Genomic DNA, 20705 nt, shown 5'->3' with positions numbered 1-20705 from the left:
TTCAGAGTCACTTATTCTTTTTTCTGACATCTCTAACCTGCTACTTACTCTCTCACGGCTTTTCGTTTCAGTTTCTGTACTCTTTAAAGTAAGAATATTATAATTTCTATCTTGTTATTGAGAATTTCTATTCATTGATTCATTGTTGTCATACTTCCCTTTAATTATTTAAACATGCTCCCTTTAGTTCCCTGAATATATTTATACTGAATATATTTATAATAGCTGTTCTGAACTATTGTCTTATAAATATTAAAATCTGGATATACTCAGTGATAGTTTCTATCAACTGATTTTTGTTGTGGTGGTAGTAAAAATATTCAAAAAATGAAATTTACCCTTTTAATTGCAAATATTCAGTCTAATGTCAGTAAATACATTCATGTTGTTATGCAACATCACCACCATCAATCTCGAGACTTATCTTACCACACTAAAAAGTTGCGCTTATTAAACAATAACTCCCCATACTCCTAGGCCCAGGCAAACACCATTGATTTTTTTTTTCTTCCTGAATATTAGTCACAGGTTCTTGTTTCTTTGCATGTGTCTTTATTTTATTTTTGAAGTGGACAATTTAAATAATATCAATGTTAGCAACTCTGGATTGTAATAATTTTCCCTTTGAAGGTAGTTGGGCAGTTTTTCTATTGCTTGCTTGCATTAGTTTGAGCTAAATCTGTGAGATATATATTGCCATAATTAATAGGCTCTAATATTTTTGCTTAGGCTTTTAAATTCTTGTTTTATTGCTAATCTTATCTTGCTAATGATTGCCCCTGTTTCATTGTAGGTTAGTTGTCAGTCAATGATTGAACTGTCATTTGGCTAAAACATCTTTGAACCAGTTAGGCTTCCATTTGCTGCTGATAGATCTTTGTACAGGTACAAGAGCACATGCAAATCTCAGCCTATTCTCAAGTATTTTCCCTTTTTTATTTTTTATTTTGCAGTCTTGTATTTGTCTTATGCACATAGATACAGCCTCAGAGCTGGCCAGGAATACACAAAATTCTTAGAGCCTTCTTGGTCTCCACTGCAAGTGTTCAGACTGAGCCAGAAATAAGTTTGTCCCAACCATAATCACAACCTTAGACTATAGCCCTTTACTAGGTGAAGATATCACTTCTACTGACATCCCTGAGGGCATGATCATCACCCATATCCAAGTCAAGTGAGTCTTTTGATCATAGAGGCCGCTTCCTGGCAGAACTTTTACATAAAATAAACTGGCAAGGTGGGAATGGGAAGAAGAATGCAAGATCTCCAACATTCTTACCTAAGGTTCAATAGTTTTTGAGGCATACATTCTCAGATTGTTATATTCCATTCTTCAATTATCAGAGTTTTGAAATGGTTGTGTTTTATTGTTTTTAAATCCAGCTTTATACAATAGTTGCCTTTATTTTTATTTTGTTCGTTTGTTTTGAGAGAGATTTACCAGACTCCTCACTTTAATATAGCTTGAAAGCTGTTCTTTAAATCACTGTCATTTAGAAGAGAAATCCTCAAAGTGTGACCTTTACATTGGAATATCAGCTTCAATAGGGAATTTATTAGAAATGCAAATTCTTGGGTTCCAACCAGACCCACTGAACCAGAAACTCTGGGTATAGGGCTCTGTAAAATGTGTTTTAATAAGCTCTTCATTCAATTCTGATGTACGTACATTAAAATTTAGAACCACCAATTCAGAACATTTGTAATGATGATAATTAGTAAAATTTTCTATTGCAGGGAAAAATAGTCAAATATAAGACTTTTTCTGGTGTTTTACCAAAATCATGTATTATTTGACAAAAGATTAATGAAGCATTGGCATATCCTTTAAATTATTGGGTCCAATAATTGACATGAGTATTTTTTCAATTTTTAGGACAAAAATGAGTGTTGCCTTTGGTACAAACAAAAGATGTTTTAGACAGGATTTAAGACCAACAACCCAGATGTTATCCAGATGTACTACCCTGCCACATTTAAACTTGTGGGAGCTGAGATTCAATATTTTTGCCTTTCCAAAAAATATATACTTCTTACTATTACCATCTTTCATCACTAAAAAGACTTAGCTATATGAGGATAATGAAGATTTTTTTTTGTACAACTGATAAATATATATGTGAATATATATGTGTGTATATACACACATTCCTTTTTAAAAAATATATTTTATTGATTTTGGTACAGAGAGGAAGGGGAGAGAGATAGTTAGAAACATTGATGAGAGAGAGTCATCAATCAGCTGCCTCTTGCACACCCCTTACTGGGGATATGCCTGCAACAAAGGTATATATCCTTGACCGGAATCGAACCCAGGACCTTTCAGTCCCCAAGCCGATGCTCTATCCATTGAGCCAAACCGGTTTCGGCTATCTACACATTCTTAAAGAGTACATTATCTATAGATTTGCATTTTAAAAGCATAATGGCATTCTTCCTTTAACCAAAGTATCCTTGTAATAATCATCTTTTAATTATGATGTTCACATCCACATGAATGCGTATTTAAACATTGTTTAGTAGGAAAAAAAGAAAACTTTAGAATGCCCATACTATTATATATAATGTATTTTGGCAAAGTTTTAAAACAAAACAATACTACTTATTATTTATAGATACAAATGCATATAGAACTAAGATAAATAAACAGAAAGATGTACATAAAAAAAATGATAATGACTATCTCTGTGTGGAGAAGGTATAAACTGAGAAGACAAAGAAGATTTCAACTTTATTTCTTTTATATAAAAATATGATAAAATCCTCACAAATTCTGAGTATTCAAAGTACCATTTGCTCAAAATGAAGTATAGAGACTGAGATGTAATTCTCAGATAGGACAGACAAACCTAGAAATGACTGATTTTCCTGTTCCCTGAATAACTCTGAAGGTTAAAAGTTATTTCTAGAGACTGATAGTTAGACAGAAGGGTAAAACATGGAAACACAAATAATAAAATTTGTTATCCATAGAAATCAGCAGAGGACGGTTTGGAGACAAATAAATCTATGGCTCTATCCTTATTCCCATAATTAATTCCAGGTTAATTTAAATTCAGAAATTCCATTGCTATGGGTAAAAGATGAGGATATGGAATCAGAGTCTCAGTTAGAATACTGAATCTGTCAGTATTTTTTCATCCTAACCTCTCTGAACTTTCAACCTTTCATCTATTAAATCAGAATATGAACAGTACCCATCTCCTAGAACTACCAAAAAAAAATTAGAGATAATACACATACCATCCTTAGTATAGTGCCTGGCACAGAGCCAGTACCCAGGAATGTCAATTATTGTTATCATTCCTTCATTCACGTGTCCAACAGCTGGTTGGTAGGTGCCTTCTATATGTCAGGCCCTTTGCAGGATTCTGAGGATACAGCAAATGATTATGACAGACATTGGCCATGCCACAGCAGAGCCTATAAATTAACAAGGAAGAGACACAGCTACCTAAGCAAATACAAAGCAAAGAAAAAACTTTGATGCAGACACAGCAGGGAGGGCAGCAGTCCTAATGTGTTTACCATGTGCAGAGGGCCTGCTGGAGGAACACTGAATGGAGACTACTACAGTTTACATGATGAATAGACCCAGAGCAGTAGAATCATTCCTAGCTTAACAAAATCCAACTAGTGAATTATGCTTTTTCCAATTATAATCTAAATGAAACTTGGAATTTTATACTTGGCTTTGTGGTTTATGTCCTGCAAGCTGACCCTGCTGCAGGCATTGACATCATATATATATACCACATCTGTGAGTATGAGGTCATGGGTGTGGTCAACCTCCTGGAAGTTGCTGGTACTCAGGGATATTTAGCTTAGCAGAGGGCTTTGTGGGAGTCCCCTGAGGCTATTTCTGAGAACTAGGTTTTGTTTGTTTGTCAAAAATGACCCTGCAGCAGAAGCGGAGCAAGTGTTTTAGCTACAAGCACCTGACACATCACCTCTTGCTTAATATCTCCTAGAGAATGTTGCAGTGATGCATTTCACAGTCCTCCTGACTCTTCCTCCCTGTTGCTGAGAGTTGAATCCACTGACACGTCCACATGTAAGTTCTGTTCAGCCCTGCGGCCAAAGCCAGCTCTGGAGACCCGGATACATGGGCAGCTTTAACCTTCTCTGAGCTGGAGCTGGACTCACATCACATTTTCAGACCTGGAGTCTGGATACCAACATCAATGCTGACCCCGAGCTCCAGATTGGGTCAGAGTTCCCAATGCTCCCTTTCACAGCCATGACCAAGGGCCCGGTAAGAATACCAGGTCTCCTCTCCCACTCTGTGTGCCCAATAAGCTTCTGCTGGATTCCTCCTCTCCCATTCCACTTCCAAGCCTGGCTGCCTGCTGGACATACACATTACATGGGCCATTAATTCTGTTCGGTGGGGATCCCTTGCTTCTCAGTGGCAAGCAATTGCCTGAAGAAGGAAATGTCACTCTTTCTTGTTCTTTTGCCTGTGCCTCAGCTAAAGGATGTATTTTGCTAGCCTTCCTCTGGCCTGGTAATGTTGCATGAAGATGGACTGCCTCACACTTCAGAACAGAATAATTTCTGACTCTGGCATTTAAATGCTTGGAAAAGAAGTTCCCTTATTACTAAACAGGTTAAAATGAACTTCCAAAATAAACTTCTATCTATATTTATATGTAAAAATCTCCGGCTTATTTGGGGTTAATTGAAGTATAATTATCTATATTATCTTCCCACAAAAGAAACTCTCTACCACACACAGATGTTTATTTGCATTACTGTTATCCAACAATTCAGGTTATTCCTCTCCACCATATCTTACAATTATCCAGTGCCTTTCATCTTTCAGTTTTAGACTATAATGATAATACTAATGACAACTACTACAGTAATAACTATTTATCTAACACTTAGTGTTTGAAAAGCATTTTACAAAGAGCAATTAGCTATTCCACCTCTGTAAAGTAGTTATATATCATTATAACTATTTTTTCAGAAGAGGAAACTAGGACACAAAATATGAATTTGTCCTAACTCATTAAAAAAAACAACAACAAAAAACAACAATTAATGACTTTTGGCTAAAAACAGAGCTGCAGCCTTAAGTGAACATGTAAAGCAAAGGGACTTTCTGAGCGGACACAGTGTTATCCATGTCTGTGACCTCCTTGCATGTGTTGCCATTCGGAACTGGCAAGGTTCATTTCACTCTATATATCTTTCTACCTAGCTCCAGTTTGGAGGTAAATGAAGGCAGCTCCAAAGAATGGAACTCAACATAAAGAGTTCTTAATAGTGCCAAAGTTGAAGAGATTGTAAAAGTGGCTTTCAAAGAAATCACCCCACCTTTTTTTATGGTGAGGCACAACAGATATTGTAAAGAAAAACATTTTCCCCATAAACTGAAGGGATATAATCCCAGTCAAACGGCTTGACCTGCAGTATTTTGCTTGGACCTTTATTTCCTGCTATGCACTTACAGGTCACAATTGGAGTCTCCTTGGGAATAAGGGGTAGATATTTAAAACAGGAGCTCAATAATTTTTTTCTTTGCACAGTTTTGAAGAGATTTTACCTTTAACACAAGTAGATAAGCTACACAAGTATTATACTACAGCTACTATATAATTAGGTAACTATACAGACCTATACTGACAGCAGTATAAAGCACTTCCTACCTCTAAATTATTTGTTTTTAGATATGAATCTGTGCTTCTAAGCACTTAGGTACCATTGAATTATCCAAAGTGGGAGAGTTTAGAAAAGCCTAGAATTTTGCCGAGGAGTATCCACTTCTCAAATAGGGCTTTTGTTGCTTTATAGGATAAAAGATGCAAAACCAATCAGTATAAACATCGTTTTTGTATTCCAATTCAAATAAACATGATAAAAAAAAAAGCAAAATTATAAGATAGAAAGAATAATATGAACATTGACTGAACATTTGGTACTTTTGTTTAGATTTACAATGGTAATTTTATGATGTTAAAGGTAGAGAAAAAAATAACCCCTACCTTTCAGAGGTGCATATAAAATATTTACTAATAGAATAATATGATTCTTGAATTTGATTCAAAATAATCTACATATTTAAGTGGATGAAAATGAAGAAGAAATAAGATTGGCTATGAGTTTAATATTATTATAATTCTATGATGAAAAAATCGAATTCATTAGATTACTCTATCTACATTTGTACATGTTTAATTTTTTCTATGATAAAACTTATAAAAATAATAATAAAACAATCTTGATATGTCAATCTTTTTAGGAGGGTGGGAGGTTTGTTCCAATTCATTCTTACTAAGGTTTACATTTTGGTAGTTCTTTCATCAAGGAGTCCATGATTAATTTTTTTTTTCAATATAAATCTGAAAATGTCTTTACTTTTGCCTCATTTTTTGAATGGTAGTATTTGTATGTTTGACATCAATCTCCCTCAGATATTAGCTAACTACTTTTTAGCGTCTATTGTTCCTGATAATCATGTCAGTCTAATAGTTGTTTTGTAGCAGGAAGTACTTTCTTTCTGGTGTCTTTTGAATATTTATCTTTCTATTTTATGTCCTACAGTTTCACTATAATGTGTTTACTTCTTCATTTAGTTTTTCCTCTCTAGAAACTGCTATGTGCATTCTATGAGATAATTTCTTCAGCAAGCAAGTGTGAAAAATTATCAGCTGTAACCTTTTCAAATATTGCATTTCTTTCAAGTCTTTACTTTCCAGAATCCTCATTGTATGAATGTTGGATGTTCTCTTTCTATCTGCCTTGTCTATATCACTTAGTTTATACATACCATTTATTTACACCTCTGTGATGCCTTCTGGGTAATTTCCTAGAATGTTGTCTTCCAGGTCATAAAATTTATTTTCAGTTATGTCTAATATGATGCTATAAAATCTATTACAGAGATTTTAATTTCAAAGTCCACATTTTTCACTCCTAACATTTCCATTTGTTTCTTTTTCACATTGCCTTTGATGACCATGGTATTTTATAATTTTTATACTTTAATCATATTAAACATTTTAATTGGTATTTTTTAGTCTCATTAATGATGCTATCTAGCTACTGTAGGTTCTTGGAACTCTTACCCTGAGGTTATTACTATTGAATATTTGGTGTGCATTTTGGAATGATTCCTCTTTTTATATATTAAAATAAAAATAAAAAAACTAGGGGCCCAGTGCATGAATTTGTGTACCTTGAAAGGAACTGTGGGCTGTGAGGCTATGATAGACACAGGGGTGGGTCTCGGCCCATCCTCCATGCCCCCACACAGCTCCTCCAGCCATGGTCCCCCGTCCTGTCTGCCAGAAGCCCAGCTCCAGCCTCTCCCACAGCCTGACTGCGCAGAATGATTAGGGCTAGTGCCTGCAGTGGGTGGAAGTGGCAACTGCTGCCCCAGTCACCCCTCAGGAGAAGGAGAGGTGGAGAAGTCCTCAGGGGCAGTCAGGGCTGGTAGCCACCCCTCATACCCACTGATGACACTGAGTGATCGGGACCAGCACTGGGCAGCAGGTGCAAGTTCTAGGCGGGACCGTGGTGCGGGAGCGAAGAATTTTCAGTAAACACCAGAAGATTGCTCCAATGGCATCCTGCCTTGGTCTGGCGACCCTGCTCACCTGCTCCCCTATTCTGCCATGACCAATACCCACAATGTTCTGGCATGCTCCCTGGTGGTCAGTGCACGTAAAAGCAACCGGTTGTTCCTTTGTTCCAGTTATTCTGTTGTTCAGTCTATTTGCATGTTAGCCTTTTATTATATAGGCTCTTTTAGAAGAGTTTTAAGTTTATGGAGAAACTGAGAAGATTGTAAAGAGAGTTCCCATGTACTTCATACCCAATTTCCTTAAATGAATATCTTAAATGAATACATTTGTTTTTATATATAAACCAATGTTGACATCTTATTATTAACTATGGTCCATAGTTTATTCTTTTTCTTTTTTTTTTTTTTTAGTTTTATCTAACATTTTCTTCTGCTCCAGGATCATATCTCCTTAAACTCCTCTTGGTTACAAGAGTTTCTCAGATTTTCCTAGTTTTTGATGAACTTGATAGTCATGAGATATAGTGATCAAGTAATTATTTTGTAGGATGCCCTTCTACTGGAATCTGTCAGTTTACTCATGATTAGGTTTTTGTAAGAAAACATAATAGAGGCAATGTGACATTGTCATTATTATATCAAGGTATATCCTATTAACATGATTTATTACTATTGGTTGTGGCTTTAATTACCTGACTAAGGTGATGTTTGTTAGGCTTCTCCTCTGTAAAGTTACTCATCTTTTTCATAATTTCTGATAATGAGATCATTTTGAAATGTTTGGAGTTTTTTTGAGAATACCTTGTGACCTGGCATTAAATACTTATATACAGAATAATTTTGAAGTTGTCTCTCTTATTAATCAGTATGACTAATTTTTATGTTTATGTCTTGTATTTGGGATTCTCAGATACATAGGTAGTATACATAAATTTAAGTACCAAACACAAAGAAGTTATAAGCTTGTGATACTGAAATCTTAAGGGAATCTTTCTTGCAGTTTTCCTGAGCTGATGAAGAACTTTTTAGTGCACAATTACACTGAGAGTGTAATAATTTGAAGAACTTGATTTAAGTGAGGATATCCTACTTTATACAGTCTTATCTCTTATCTCAAACAAGTAGCCACAAAGCTTCTGATATCCAATTTCCTATCACTATTTGTACTGCCACAGGGGCACATGCAGTATACAGTTTCTGTTACAGTTTTGGTTCAATTTTTCAGTTCTTTCTTACTTATAGCACCCAAGAATTCCCATTTCTTGATTAAAATGATTACATTAGTTTTTATTCTGTTTTATCCATGATATATGAATTTGCTACAGGAAGTTTTTATGATTTCCTCAGTCTACTATATTTTCAGAATCTAGAGACTTTTTCTCAATCTTATTGGGTCTCTATCCCCTCAATAATACATGTGTGAAAATTCCTTCCCATTTTATCTGTTCTACAATAACATCACCAGGTTATTCACAATTTTCTAAGACTCAATGGTTTATATAATTAATTGGTAAAAAAAAAAAAGTATCACAATAAAAGGTTTAACAAAGATGAGATGTATTATTTCAACTTAACTGCAATTAAGACATTTGTAATACTATCAACAATAAAAATATATTAAAAATTAAAACTAAAAAAGATTTTAAAATAAAGTGAACTTCAGCCATGAAAACTTAAGAGTAAAATGTTTTTACTTATTTTTCTTCTAAAAGTTGAGCACAATGATCACCCAAAGGTTTTATGGAAGACCCACAAGCTAATGAAATGAAGCATATGTCAAGAAAAGAACCAATTATCTTTAATAGTGCACAAAATTATGAACCTAAATGTGGTTATTTATTTTAATGAAACATAAAATAGAGTTATGGTGGCAATGCCCACACTTCTATTTCTAAGTAACCTAGCATTTTATGCCTTAATATTTTAAATTAGAAACATATTAAAAAATCAATTCATTGTTTTTAATAAAAAATCTAAATCAAATAAAGTATTAACAGTATTGCCCATAACTTTCATTGGTCATTGATTTCAAACATGAAGTAGAAGGGTTCGACAGCTTAGCCAACCTATTTAAAAACTTTCCTAAAGCATGCTCTTACTTCTATTCTTAATGAATGTCAAATCTCATTAACGAGCACATTAGCACTTTAAAATTTGCCAATAGGTTTGAATAAGGAAATCAATTATGATAATATTTCTAATTGAAAGATATAACTGGTTAAAGACCTGCAATATGACAAAACATAAGTGAGACAATAGTGCCTTGGCCTGTTTGACTCAGTGGATAGAGCGTCGGACTGTGGACTGAAGGGTCCCTGGTTTGATTCCAGGCAAGGAAATGCAACTCATGCAGGAGGCAATCAATTGATGTGTCTCTCTCACATAGATGTTTCTCTTTCTCTGTCTTTTCCTCACCCTCCAGCGCTCTCTAAAAATCAGTGGAAAAATTTCCTCAGGTGAGGGTTAACAAAAAATAAAAGAGACAATAGCCTATTCCTCTTTCCATGTAATCCATGGAATGCAAATTTTCTGCATTTCATTTCCCCAACTATACAAGTAAATATTGTTCTCTTTCTCTCTCAGGAATCAAAAACATATAATTATTATTAAAAAGAAAACTATGAGACCCTGACTATGTAAACACTAGAAATGAAAGGTAATACAATGCTTAAAATAATTACTGCATAAATATGTATATAATCCTCATGTTGACTGGGTTATACATTTTAAAAAGTTTTATTTTTTCATTAAAAAAATATATCTTTCCAGAGCAAACTGGTCAAAACTGAAATATCTAAACATATTAGGGATCCAGGGTGAGAGACAGTGATAAGGCAAAATTAAAATTAAATTGTTACTATATGTGGTAGAAGCTGCCAAGGCACTACAGATGAATAATCAAGTATTGGTTCTCAAGAAGTACATGCCCTAATTGAGAAATGCACCCTTTCAAGTTCAATCAGCTATGGCCAGAATGAGGAGGACATTTAATCTGCACAGGGCTGCCCCTTTGACAGGGTTTCCAGATGGGACAGTTTCAGTTAGAAGGGGGAATAGGAATGCAGTCAATATGATGAATAACTTCAAAATTTAGCTCCAGAATAGAGGAATCATGGTGACTGCAATCAGAGTGAAATAGACAAGGTGTGTCCTTGGAATGGCCATTATAATAGGAAAGGTCCAGCACAGACATGGCCTGGATTTCACACCTCCCTCCTTCCTCCACCAGAAACCTTCTGGAAGACTTAATGACAAATGGCAGACAGGATTAAAGCAACCAGGGCTGGGGCACACTTCTCAGAACAGAACTAGACAAGCTCATGTGGAATGAGCAAAACACATATTAGAAACCCAACTGGTATGGACAGCTGTAGTGTTGATACCTAGACTGAGATGCAGGTGCAGTAATCAGGAGAGAAAGTAAGACAGGGGGGCACCTGTGTTGTGATGACCACGAGACTTTACCCAGGCTCTTCTGATGGAGTTTTGCTGCCAGCACCACTGGCACCAGAATTCCCTTCTTTTATTCTAACACTGTTCACTCCATATTATGTGGCATGCTGGTGGTCAGAGGAAACTGCTTAGGTGTGGTTAAAGCATGAGGAAGATGACTGAAGCAGAGCAAGATATCTATAAAATATCTATATCAAACAGTAGGAAATACAATTAAATAGGGAAATGTCCTCCCACTCCTGGAAAATGCTTTACATACTCCAAGATGGCTCCAGTATCACCTCCCCTGGGAAGCCTTCCCTGACCACTCCAATAATCTTTGCTACTTCAGTGTCAAGACTAGTATACAAAAGGCAATCAATACATAATATTGACTGTGAAAGAGAAAAAAAAAAGAAAAAATTTAAAGAAAGAAGGAAAATAAAAAAGAAAGGGCAAAAGATTGGTTGGGTCAGTATGTAACAATGTTTTCAGAACCATCCTAGCTCCTGGTCCCTGCATCCCTGTTCCCCTCTCCTTCCTTAGTACCACCTGCAGTACCCAGGGTCAATCCCACCTGAGGCAGTCAAGATTTAAACACTATTATCTATGGTTTAGCATTGCTATCCTTCCTACAGCTCTGTTCCTAACACTGAGCCTTGCCTGACCAACCTGGCCAGAGCTTGAGTTTTTCTTGCTATGCTTCTCTCTCAGGACAAACCCATGGCTGGGACCCCTCCACCTGCAGAGGATAGGCTAGCTGTCTGATTCTCCTAAAGGTTAATCCCCAACATACTACCTGCTTTATCTGGCCTCGATCCTCACTGCTGACACTATCCACATCCTAGCACATCCAAGGCCTGGCCAGACCTCAAGGTTTAATAAGAAGCACAAAATCATGGTGGGAATTTTGTGCAATGGAGTGATTGATACAGGCCAGGAGAAAATCATTCTGTGTGTGAAGGCGATGGTGAGAAGGCATACAACTCTGCTTGTGAATGCTTAAGAAATAATGTATGGCCCGGCCAGTGTGGCTCAGTGATTGAGCATCAACCCATGAACCAGGAGGTCACAGTTCAATTCACAATCAAGGCACATGCCTGGATTGCAGCCTAGATTCCCAGTAGAGGGTGTGCAGGAGGCAGCCCATCAATTATTCTGTCTCATCATTGAAGTTTTTCTCTCCCTCTCCCTTCCTTTCTTTTAAATCAATACAAATAAATAAATAAACAAGTAATTTATGAAAGCATCACCCTTTAAATGTGTTGTTTTTCATGACTTCTTGGTGGCAACTGTTTTTTTGTGTGTGAAAAGAGTACTTTTCAGGATAGCTGTACTGCTTTTTAAATAAGAAATCTGATGCTTGATACCTATTATGTTGATGTTAAAGTATCATTTAAATTAAAAATATCCATGCCAAAAAAAAAAAAGAAATCCTTGGAACACTTGAAAGAACATGGGAAATTATAACTGCTCAGATAATTCAGCCAAACAGAGACCATGACTAGTCACAGGGAAAGGACTGTGTTTTCTGCCAAATCAATAGGTACACAATGGCACTAAGTTAATATCTGTTGAATAAATGAATGGAGATAGTATTCTTGCATAATACCAATAGTTTTATGATTTCACTGCTTTTGAAGCATGCATTTTGGCACCTCATATAAACTACTTTAATATATACATTGACATTAACAAAAAACCAGCATTAGGAATTCTCTCTGAAAGTAGAACAAGAAATGAGAAAGTTCAGAGGAATAGTGACTAACCCCAGGCCACTGGACCTTGTCAATTATGAGTCCACATTACGGGACAAAAAGACAGCAGAGGTGGAGAAGACCATGCATTCCATCTGGGACTGAGTGTCTATTTATTGGTAATTGCTTACAATTAGAATTTTTAAAATAACAGTATTGATTCAAATATATGCCATCCTATCTAATAAATAGGGAATATGCAAATTGACCATCACACCTTCACAAAGGTGGCAGCGCTCACAGAAGAGGCAGGTTTTCTGTAACACGAGATAGCTGCACCCACAAGAGTTCCTGTAACGAACCTTAACACACAATCAGCAGAAAACTGAGGCTGTGTGGTGCTGGGATGCGGAAGGGGACCTGAGGCTGTGCCCCCTGCCTGGTGAGGCTTGAAGGGGACCTCAGACCATGCCCCCTGCCCAGTGGGGCTTGATGGGGAACCTCAAGAAACTCCCCCTGCCCTGGTGCTGGGCCAGAGGACCTCAGGCTGCTCCCCCTGCTCTGGGCCAGGGGGCCTGAGGCTGCACACGCCCCCTCTGCCCAGCAGGGCTTGACAAGGGTGGGGTTGGCTGGGGCTGGATCTCACCCAATGGGAGTGGGGCCAGCTAAATCTGGGTCGGTCGTGGGCGATTTTGAGACATCATGGGAGGGCAGGGACTTGACTCTGGCTCCCGCGGTACAGCCCAGTCACTGACAGGAGGGAGATTTTCTTATACCTTTTACCTATTTTCTTTCATGTCTGATACTTCTATTATAGAGAAAGGGCAAATAGCAATATTAAAATATTCCCTCTAATTAATCTCCTTTAAATATGCATGAATTTTGTGCACCGGGCCACTAATATATATATTTGCATGTTTATAACAGCTGTCCTATATAGTTGTGTGCATAAAAGCCAAACTTAAATTGCCACTCTGTCAGGAAATGTCACTTTAAAGGTCTAACATTCTGCCTCAGGCTTCAGCACTCAGGAGCCTGGGCAGACTGTAAGAGGAAGCAAATCTCATAAACCTTGGCCTCTATCATCAGATTCCAGTCTTATGTTAATGACTGTGACAATGAAAGGGGAAAAGACATTATCCAAATAAGTTTTGTTCTGTTCTTGAAAGTAATGATCTAAAAGGAATTGAGGAATCACCTCTTTAATTATAATTTTTTTTCTAATTCTGCTTCTTGATAATTGAAGGCTGACTGCAAAGATTTATTATATATTTTAAAAGTACAACGTCGCAGAATTTTGTTCATGTAAAACATTCTGGTACAGATGAGTGAACATGTATATAAAATGCAATGTGTTCTATGATGGACAGAACCTCACATACACAACAAAGGTATATGAATCTAGGCAGCAAATCTAAAGGTACTGGAAAACAGTGCCACTGCATCTACTTTCAAATTATCAGTTGGTCTTGAGATTTGTGAAAATCAGTCAAGGAAAACTTCACCAATATTTCAGCAGTCTGTTTTCCTGTCCTCTCATTCATCTTTCCTGGTGTAAATAAAGTTAACTATCTTTGCATAGAAAGCAAATCTGAAGAGCAACACTATATTAAAAATCACAAAGCAAAGGCAAAGAACCCCAGAGCAGGAGTCAACACTCCTGCCTTTTCATTCAATCATTAGTCTTCATAAAAAAAAAAAATTAAAACAACAATAACAACAATAAATAAGTGAAACTCGCCCCACTTGAGTGAGCCCTGTGGCAGAGGGAGTGTTATGTATGAACCATATCATTTTCTCTCCTTGGGAACTCTGGAAGATCCCCTTCTTCCCAGCCTTCCTTGTAGTTATGTTGGGGGTCACTTGCCTGAATTCTGACCCATAAATTATGAGCATAAGTGAAGTAAGCCATTCCCAAACTGGCCTATAAACATATTTCACAGGATCTTCCAGCTGTCTTCCTATGGCATCCTTAACGGCCACCGATCCCATGGTATGGGTAGCTCAAGACATGGAAACTGTCTGGGTCTCTGTGTCATCACCTATATGAGAATCAGAGTGGGAGCCACCAGTCCCACCAAGACTATGGTGTGAGCAAGAAATAAACCTTATTTTAGTGAGCCAATTGGAGTTTTAGGTTTATTTGTTACCATAACATAATATAGGAGTAATCAAAGGACTAAGTGAGAAAACAAAATTTACCTATTTTATAAATCAATATGCTTCGAAGCCATTACACAGGTACTACTGGTGGCTGTGATGGTAAGTTTATAAAAAATTAATAGAAATAGTGCCCTCGGTGGCCCAGGATCTGTCTCCTGTTTCAACAGTGTTTGGATGAAACAGACCTAGGGATGCCCCTTCTACCAGCCTCTGGCCACTCTCCTGTGACTTATCCAGTCACCATCTTCAGAACCATCTCTGAGACCAGCCAATGCACTGGTATTTTTCCTACTTTAACTCCTTATTGCCAAACAGCCATGAGCTCCCAAATTCCTCAGAATTATTCTACCGAGGTGAAGGCTGCAGTCAACCACCTGGCAAACTTGCATCTGTGGGCCCCCTACACCTACCTCTCTATTTTCTATTTCCTCTGTGATGATGTGACTCTGGAAGGCGAGGGCCGCTTTCTTCCACAAGTTGGCGGAGAAGCATGAGGGCGCTGAACGTCTCTTAAAGTTGCAAAACAAGCGCGGTGGCCGCATTCTCTTCCAGGACACGCTGAAGCCTCCCCCAGGTGAGTGGGGTGACACTCAGGACGCCATGGAAGCTGCCCTGGCCCTGGAGAGGAGCCTGGCCCAGTCCCTTTTGGACCTGCAGGCCCTGGGTTCCACCCGTGCAGACCCTCAGCTCTGTGACTTCCTGAGGACCACTTCCTGGGTGAGGAGGTGAAACTCATCAAGAAGATGGGCGACACCTGACTCACCTCTGCAGGCGGGATGGGAGAGTATTTCTTAAAAAGGCTCACCCTCCAGCAGGACTACCGTAGGAGCCTTTGGAGCCCAGAGGCCTCTGGGGGTCCCTTTAAACCCCTCTAGTGTCTGGCTTTTAACTGAGCCTCTCTCTGAAACTACTAGTCATTCTTTTAACCACCCTGAAGCCCTCTCCCATGCATTGGACCAAATGAAACCATAAAGCTTTTTGCAGAAAAATAAAATTAATAGAAATTCTAAGATTTTTTACATTCTACCATTACATAGGTAATGTAAAGGCTTCCTGAAGGGTAGAATCCAGTCACTATACACCAGCCACACATTTAAGACATTGGCATATGTATCTGCGTTTAACAGATCTGGGAAATATAAACAGAGATGATCCATTTCACCAAGGGTTTCATCTGAAATGACTAGGTAGTCATGACTGCCTTGCCTGTGTTCACTACAATGACTATAGTCAGAGACACCGAGTTCCTGGAAAGAGTGGTCTTTGACGTACAGATAAAAATTTATACCACTGTAGTGATTATCTCACTTTAAAATCAGAGCTAAGAGGACTGATTGTGACTATTTTTTAAAAATCGCCTTTCAGGAGAACTCTCTTCTTGGTTATAGTATGTGAAGGCTAAAAAAATATTCAAAAAAGAACAACAAAACATTAAGATTTTATTTTTGTATGAACTAATTTTGTCCAAATTTCAAACACTACTTGTACAGTTTTAGAGAAAGCCCTCCTGAAGACCTGAGAAAATAGTACTTAATGTACCATTATTATTTTTATGTGGTTAAAATTGTTTAGTCAATCAAAAAAGTAGTCCTTTCAGAGACTTTTGAAGGGGTATTAATTCAAGTCAATAAAAAGAATCCTTGATTAAATCCAACCGTACTATACCAATTTAATTGCTCCTTATTTGTTGATTATTAGGTTTTACTTTACAAATATCACTGACAGGATTAAAAATATTTGTCATAGAATCAGAAGGCCAAAAAATCAGTATAAGAAGACTAAAAATATACTTAAATATATTTTTTAAATATAACCTTCCAAAAATCAGAAGTACTTTAGAGCAATCTTAACATTTCTGGAAGTGCAAAAATGAATTTAAACTTATCATGACCTACTTTAATGGAAGAAATTACAGCCACCTTAAATATTTGTAATTTACCTGTATAATCATGCTAACTTGCTAATTTTAGATTTCAAAAATTAGAAAGTATGGCAATAATTACATTTAGCAAAATCAATCATACATTTATGCTCCATAAGAACAGTAAATAGAAAACTGAGTTTGCTTATTCCTAAATTTCTTGTCACTGCTAAAAAATCATATTACATTTTTCACACAGGTTAGAGGAGCTATAAGGAAATGCAGGCCCAGTCACTAGAGTTAATTCTATAAACACCAACTATGTACACATATATTAAAACCAAGCAGGTTGACAAAACTTCCTGAACAATTGCCTGCCTTCCCATTAGAGCAGGGATTACCACTTACCCACCAAAACCTCCATTCTTCCCTACCTCCTTAGAAAACAGAACTTTCCTCTCCCTTCTCTCTCTTTCTCTCTCTCCTTCTTTCTCTTTTTCTCTCTCTAATAAAAACATTGCTTTTTCGAACAAAACTGCATGTATCCATTAATAAACATTTAATCAAGTTCAAGGACAATGTGAGACTTCAGGGAAACCTGCTTTGAAAAACTGACTCACTTTTGAGGGACTATCTTTTTTTTTTTTTTTTTTTTTTGGCCTTCTTAACCCCAAAATCTATACCTAGAGTCCACTGGTCTTCAGGGACCCGGACATTCCTGCACTAGGAAGGAGGAGCAGAAAAGCAATAGCGTGGTTATATCTTGGGATCACCACAACCTTTCTAGTCTACATCTATGCTACCCTCACATGAGACAGAAATATACTTCTATCTCCTATAAGCAACTATTATTTTGTATTTTTCTACTATGTGCAGCTAAAGTGATTTTTACTAATATAATCAAACAGCCAAACCAGGTTATAAAAATAGCCAAGAACAATAAATTAACCAGTTAACTGCCACATGTCCACAAAGGAAACCATCCTTGTGTCTATAGACACTTATGACATGCAAATGGTAATTGCCTAGCTAATGTGTCTGTTGTTTAACTTGATGAATTTGTTTACAGAGATTCAATTTTAACTTTCCTTTATCCTATTTAGTCAAATTTGTTAAAATAATAATATGTAATGCAAGAAAATCAGTATTGTGTAAATTTAATAATGTTTACCTAACCTATTATAAGAGACCCAGAGATTAAAAATTTACGGGAATCCAACTAACAAGAAAAGATTACCCTCTAATATCAAACATATAAGAAAATTAAAATTAAAAAAAAATCTATAGATTTCTATTTTCTAAAATAATTTATGGAAGAAGAAAAGAAATATTCTGCTATAGAATATGCACTGACATGTGATAATATGAAGAACATTTTGTAGTTTAAACTGTTTTCTATTGTTCCTATTTCCAAGATTCTGTTTTTGAAAATCGATTAATTTTCATATAGAAATGATACTTTAAAATGTAATTGCTAAAAATGTAATTGCTAAATAGAATTAACTGGAACCTCCTGATAAAATCCAGACAACTTTTGAGAAACTGAACACTCTGTACAATTATTTACTTCTATCTTATACATGAAAAGAGAGAGCAAGAGGGAAAGAGAATGAGAGAGAAAACAAACTATCTATGTCCATCTGGGCCTTAAATAAAAAGGACCTTCATTTTGGCTCTTTGGATAGAGTGTCAGCCTGTGGACTGTAGGGTCCCAGGTTCAATTCCACTCAAGGGCACATACTCGGGTTGTGGGTTTGATCCAAAGTAGGGAGTATACAGAAGGCAGCTTATCAATAATTCTTTCTGACCATTGATGTTTCAATATCTCTCTTCCTTTCTGAAATAAATAAAAATCTATTAAAGAAAAAAAAAAAGACCCTATTCTATTGTGTACTCTTCCTTTTCCTACTATATTATATAGGCTGGGTTAGGATCACTTTCATCTTTCAAGAAATAAATCTAGAAATATTTTTTATTTCCTAGAAATAAAAATAATAAATAGGTATAAGATTGCAGTATCAAAAATAAATTTTCAATACAGAAATCTCTCATTTCCTAATCTCCTTTGATCTCTTTCTCCTTTAAATAGGCTTAAAGAAAAGTGCCAATATTAATTTGTTTTTTAGTATTCACATCAATAACTGGCTCATATATTAAACTCTCAGGCTACAGAGTCATAATTTTTACAGTCATTATGATGAAAAAAATCCCCAAAGCCAGAGCTCCCCAAATGTATTCAACTCTGTCATCTGCTATATGTGTGTTCATCCCAACAGCTTATAGCTGTTACAGCTTATGCCAACGGTATAAATACAAAGTTTGACAAGAAGAAAAACACTATTTCACATATTTCCATTATAAATTATTTTCTAGAAAATTATCATTTTTGTGGTTGATGAGTATAGCTAAATTAATTTTTTTAAGTATCACAGAACTTACTTAATATCTGTGGTTGGTATAGAAATAAAAATATATTTTAAGTGATGTTCAGGACTTACCACCTCCTCCTCCAAGGAGACTGGCATTTGCTGTTTAAAAGAAAACAAAACAGAAGAAAGACATTAAATAATATATAAAAATATAATAGGCCAGATGGTTTAATAAAAAATTAATAATGATAATATCTCTTATAAATACACATTCTTTTGTATAAAGACAGCCTTTATAACTGCTTAATAATGGTATGAAAATTGAAATTCTTTGCTATTTTTATCTCTTTTTCTCTTCAAATAACTATTTTTATAATGTACTTCCTTCTAATAAAGTGAAGCGCATAATGTAATCCTTTTATTTTTCATTCTTTATCTAAATTAATCTTCTGGGTTCTCTATTTTATCAAGTAGAGAAAGAATAGTTACTTAGACAATTTCAATGATTTCAAAGAACAATGTAACAAGAAAGAATAATAATTTTAATTAAATTAAACACAATCAAATAAAGCTATCTCAAGACACTTTGTAGTAAAACTCTTAAATAATAATAGATTTATTACTTTTATCATTAACTTTTTATTGAAAGGAAAGAAATAAATTTTAAGCATTTTTGTAAAGCAATGCTATGACATATCTTACCCAGTTATCCATTATTCTCACACACATATTTAGAGAAACAAAATAATAAGAAAAATATAAGACAATTCCATTTGGAATTCTTTCAAGAGGTCAAATTTTCAGGAAGTTCCATGGCAGATTTCTGTTGAAGTATTAGCAACCTTATGCCTATGTTTATCTAGTAATTATAATAGGCAGAAAACAGAAGACCTTTATTCCATAAAGTTTTATGTATCAGAGGCATTATCTCATGCCATTAAAAAAGAAAGAAAGAGCCAAAACCAGTTTGGCTCAGTGGTAGAGCGTCGGTCTGTGGAATGAAAGGTCCCGGGTTCGATTCCAGTCAAGGGCATGTAACTTGGATGCGCACACATCCCCGGTAGGGGGTGTGCAAGAGGCAACTGGTCAATGTTTCTCTCTTATTGACGTTTCTAGCTCTCTCTCTCTCTCTCCCTTCCTCTCTGTAAAAAAATCAATAAAATATATTTAGAAAAAAAAGAAAGAAAAAAAATTACATAGCTATATAAAGAAAGCATATGACAACTAGGCTCCCTATCTTTGTGGAGAATTCTGAGCTATCAAAAGATTAAAGAAAGCAATTAGAAAGAGGTGTAGGGGGTCTTTAACTTGAATTTAGTGTGTTATCCATAGGACCATGCATTGCCACAATTAAGAGAAGCAAATATCAGAGTGTTAATGATTCCAGTAATAAAAAAAACCTGGATCATTTTAAGAGCAAATGCATATACACTTATTTCCATGTGGTTAAATGAGTGATGGCTTGTTAACTATTGCAACCCTAAAGAGGCTATCATTAAAAATGCCTGGAGAGCAAATGCCCTTGAAGATTTTCTCAATATTCATCACTAGCACATCAAATCAAGTACAAGGTCATCTAATTGTTGCTCTTGCCTTACTCTCAGTGCTTTTGTCACAAACAAGGACTAGCAGTACCATTATTAACATAAAGA

At 36.1% G+C, this 20705-nt stretch overlaps 1 protein-coding gene across 1 annotated transcript in view; it reads right to left on the bottom strand.

The window, feature by feature from the left end:
- MACROD2 (mono-ADP ribosylhydrolase 2) overlaps window positions 1-20705 on the bottom strand; it is a 1879699-nt gene that overhangs the window by 1466606 nt on the left and 392388 nt on the right. The window contains exon 4 of the mRNA XM_045574651.1: window positions 19183-19212. Within this exon, the coding sequence (XP_045430607.1) occupies window positions 19183-19212 (30 nt within the window). The remainder of the gene's footprint in view (window positions 1-19182; window positions 19213-20705) is intronic.

Source organism: Pipistrellus kuhlii, unplaced genomic scaffold, assembly GCF_014108245.1.
Source record: "Pipistrellus kuhlii isolate mPipKuh1 unplaced genomic scaffold, mPipKuh1.p scaffold_m20_p_6, whole genome shotgun sequence".
NCBI classification, from domain to species: domain Eukaryota; kingdom Metazoa; phylum Chordata; class Mammalia; order Chiroptera; family Vespertilionidae; genus Pipistrellus; species Pipistrellus kuhlii.
The sequence above is the reverse complement of the archived record's forward strand: the minus strand, read 5'-3'. Positions and strand labels throughout refer to the sequence as shown.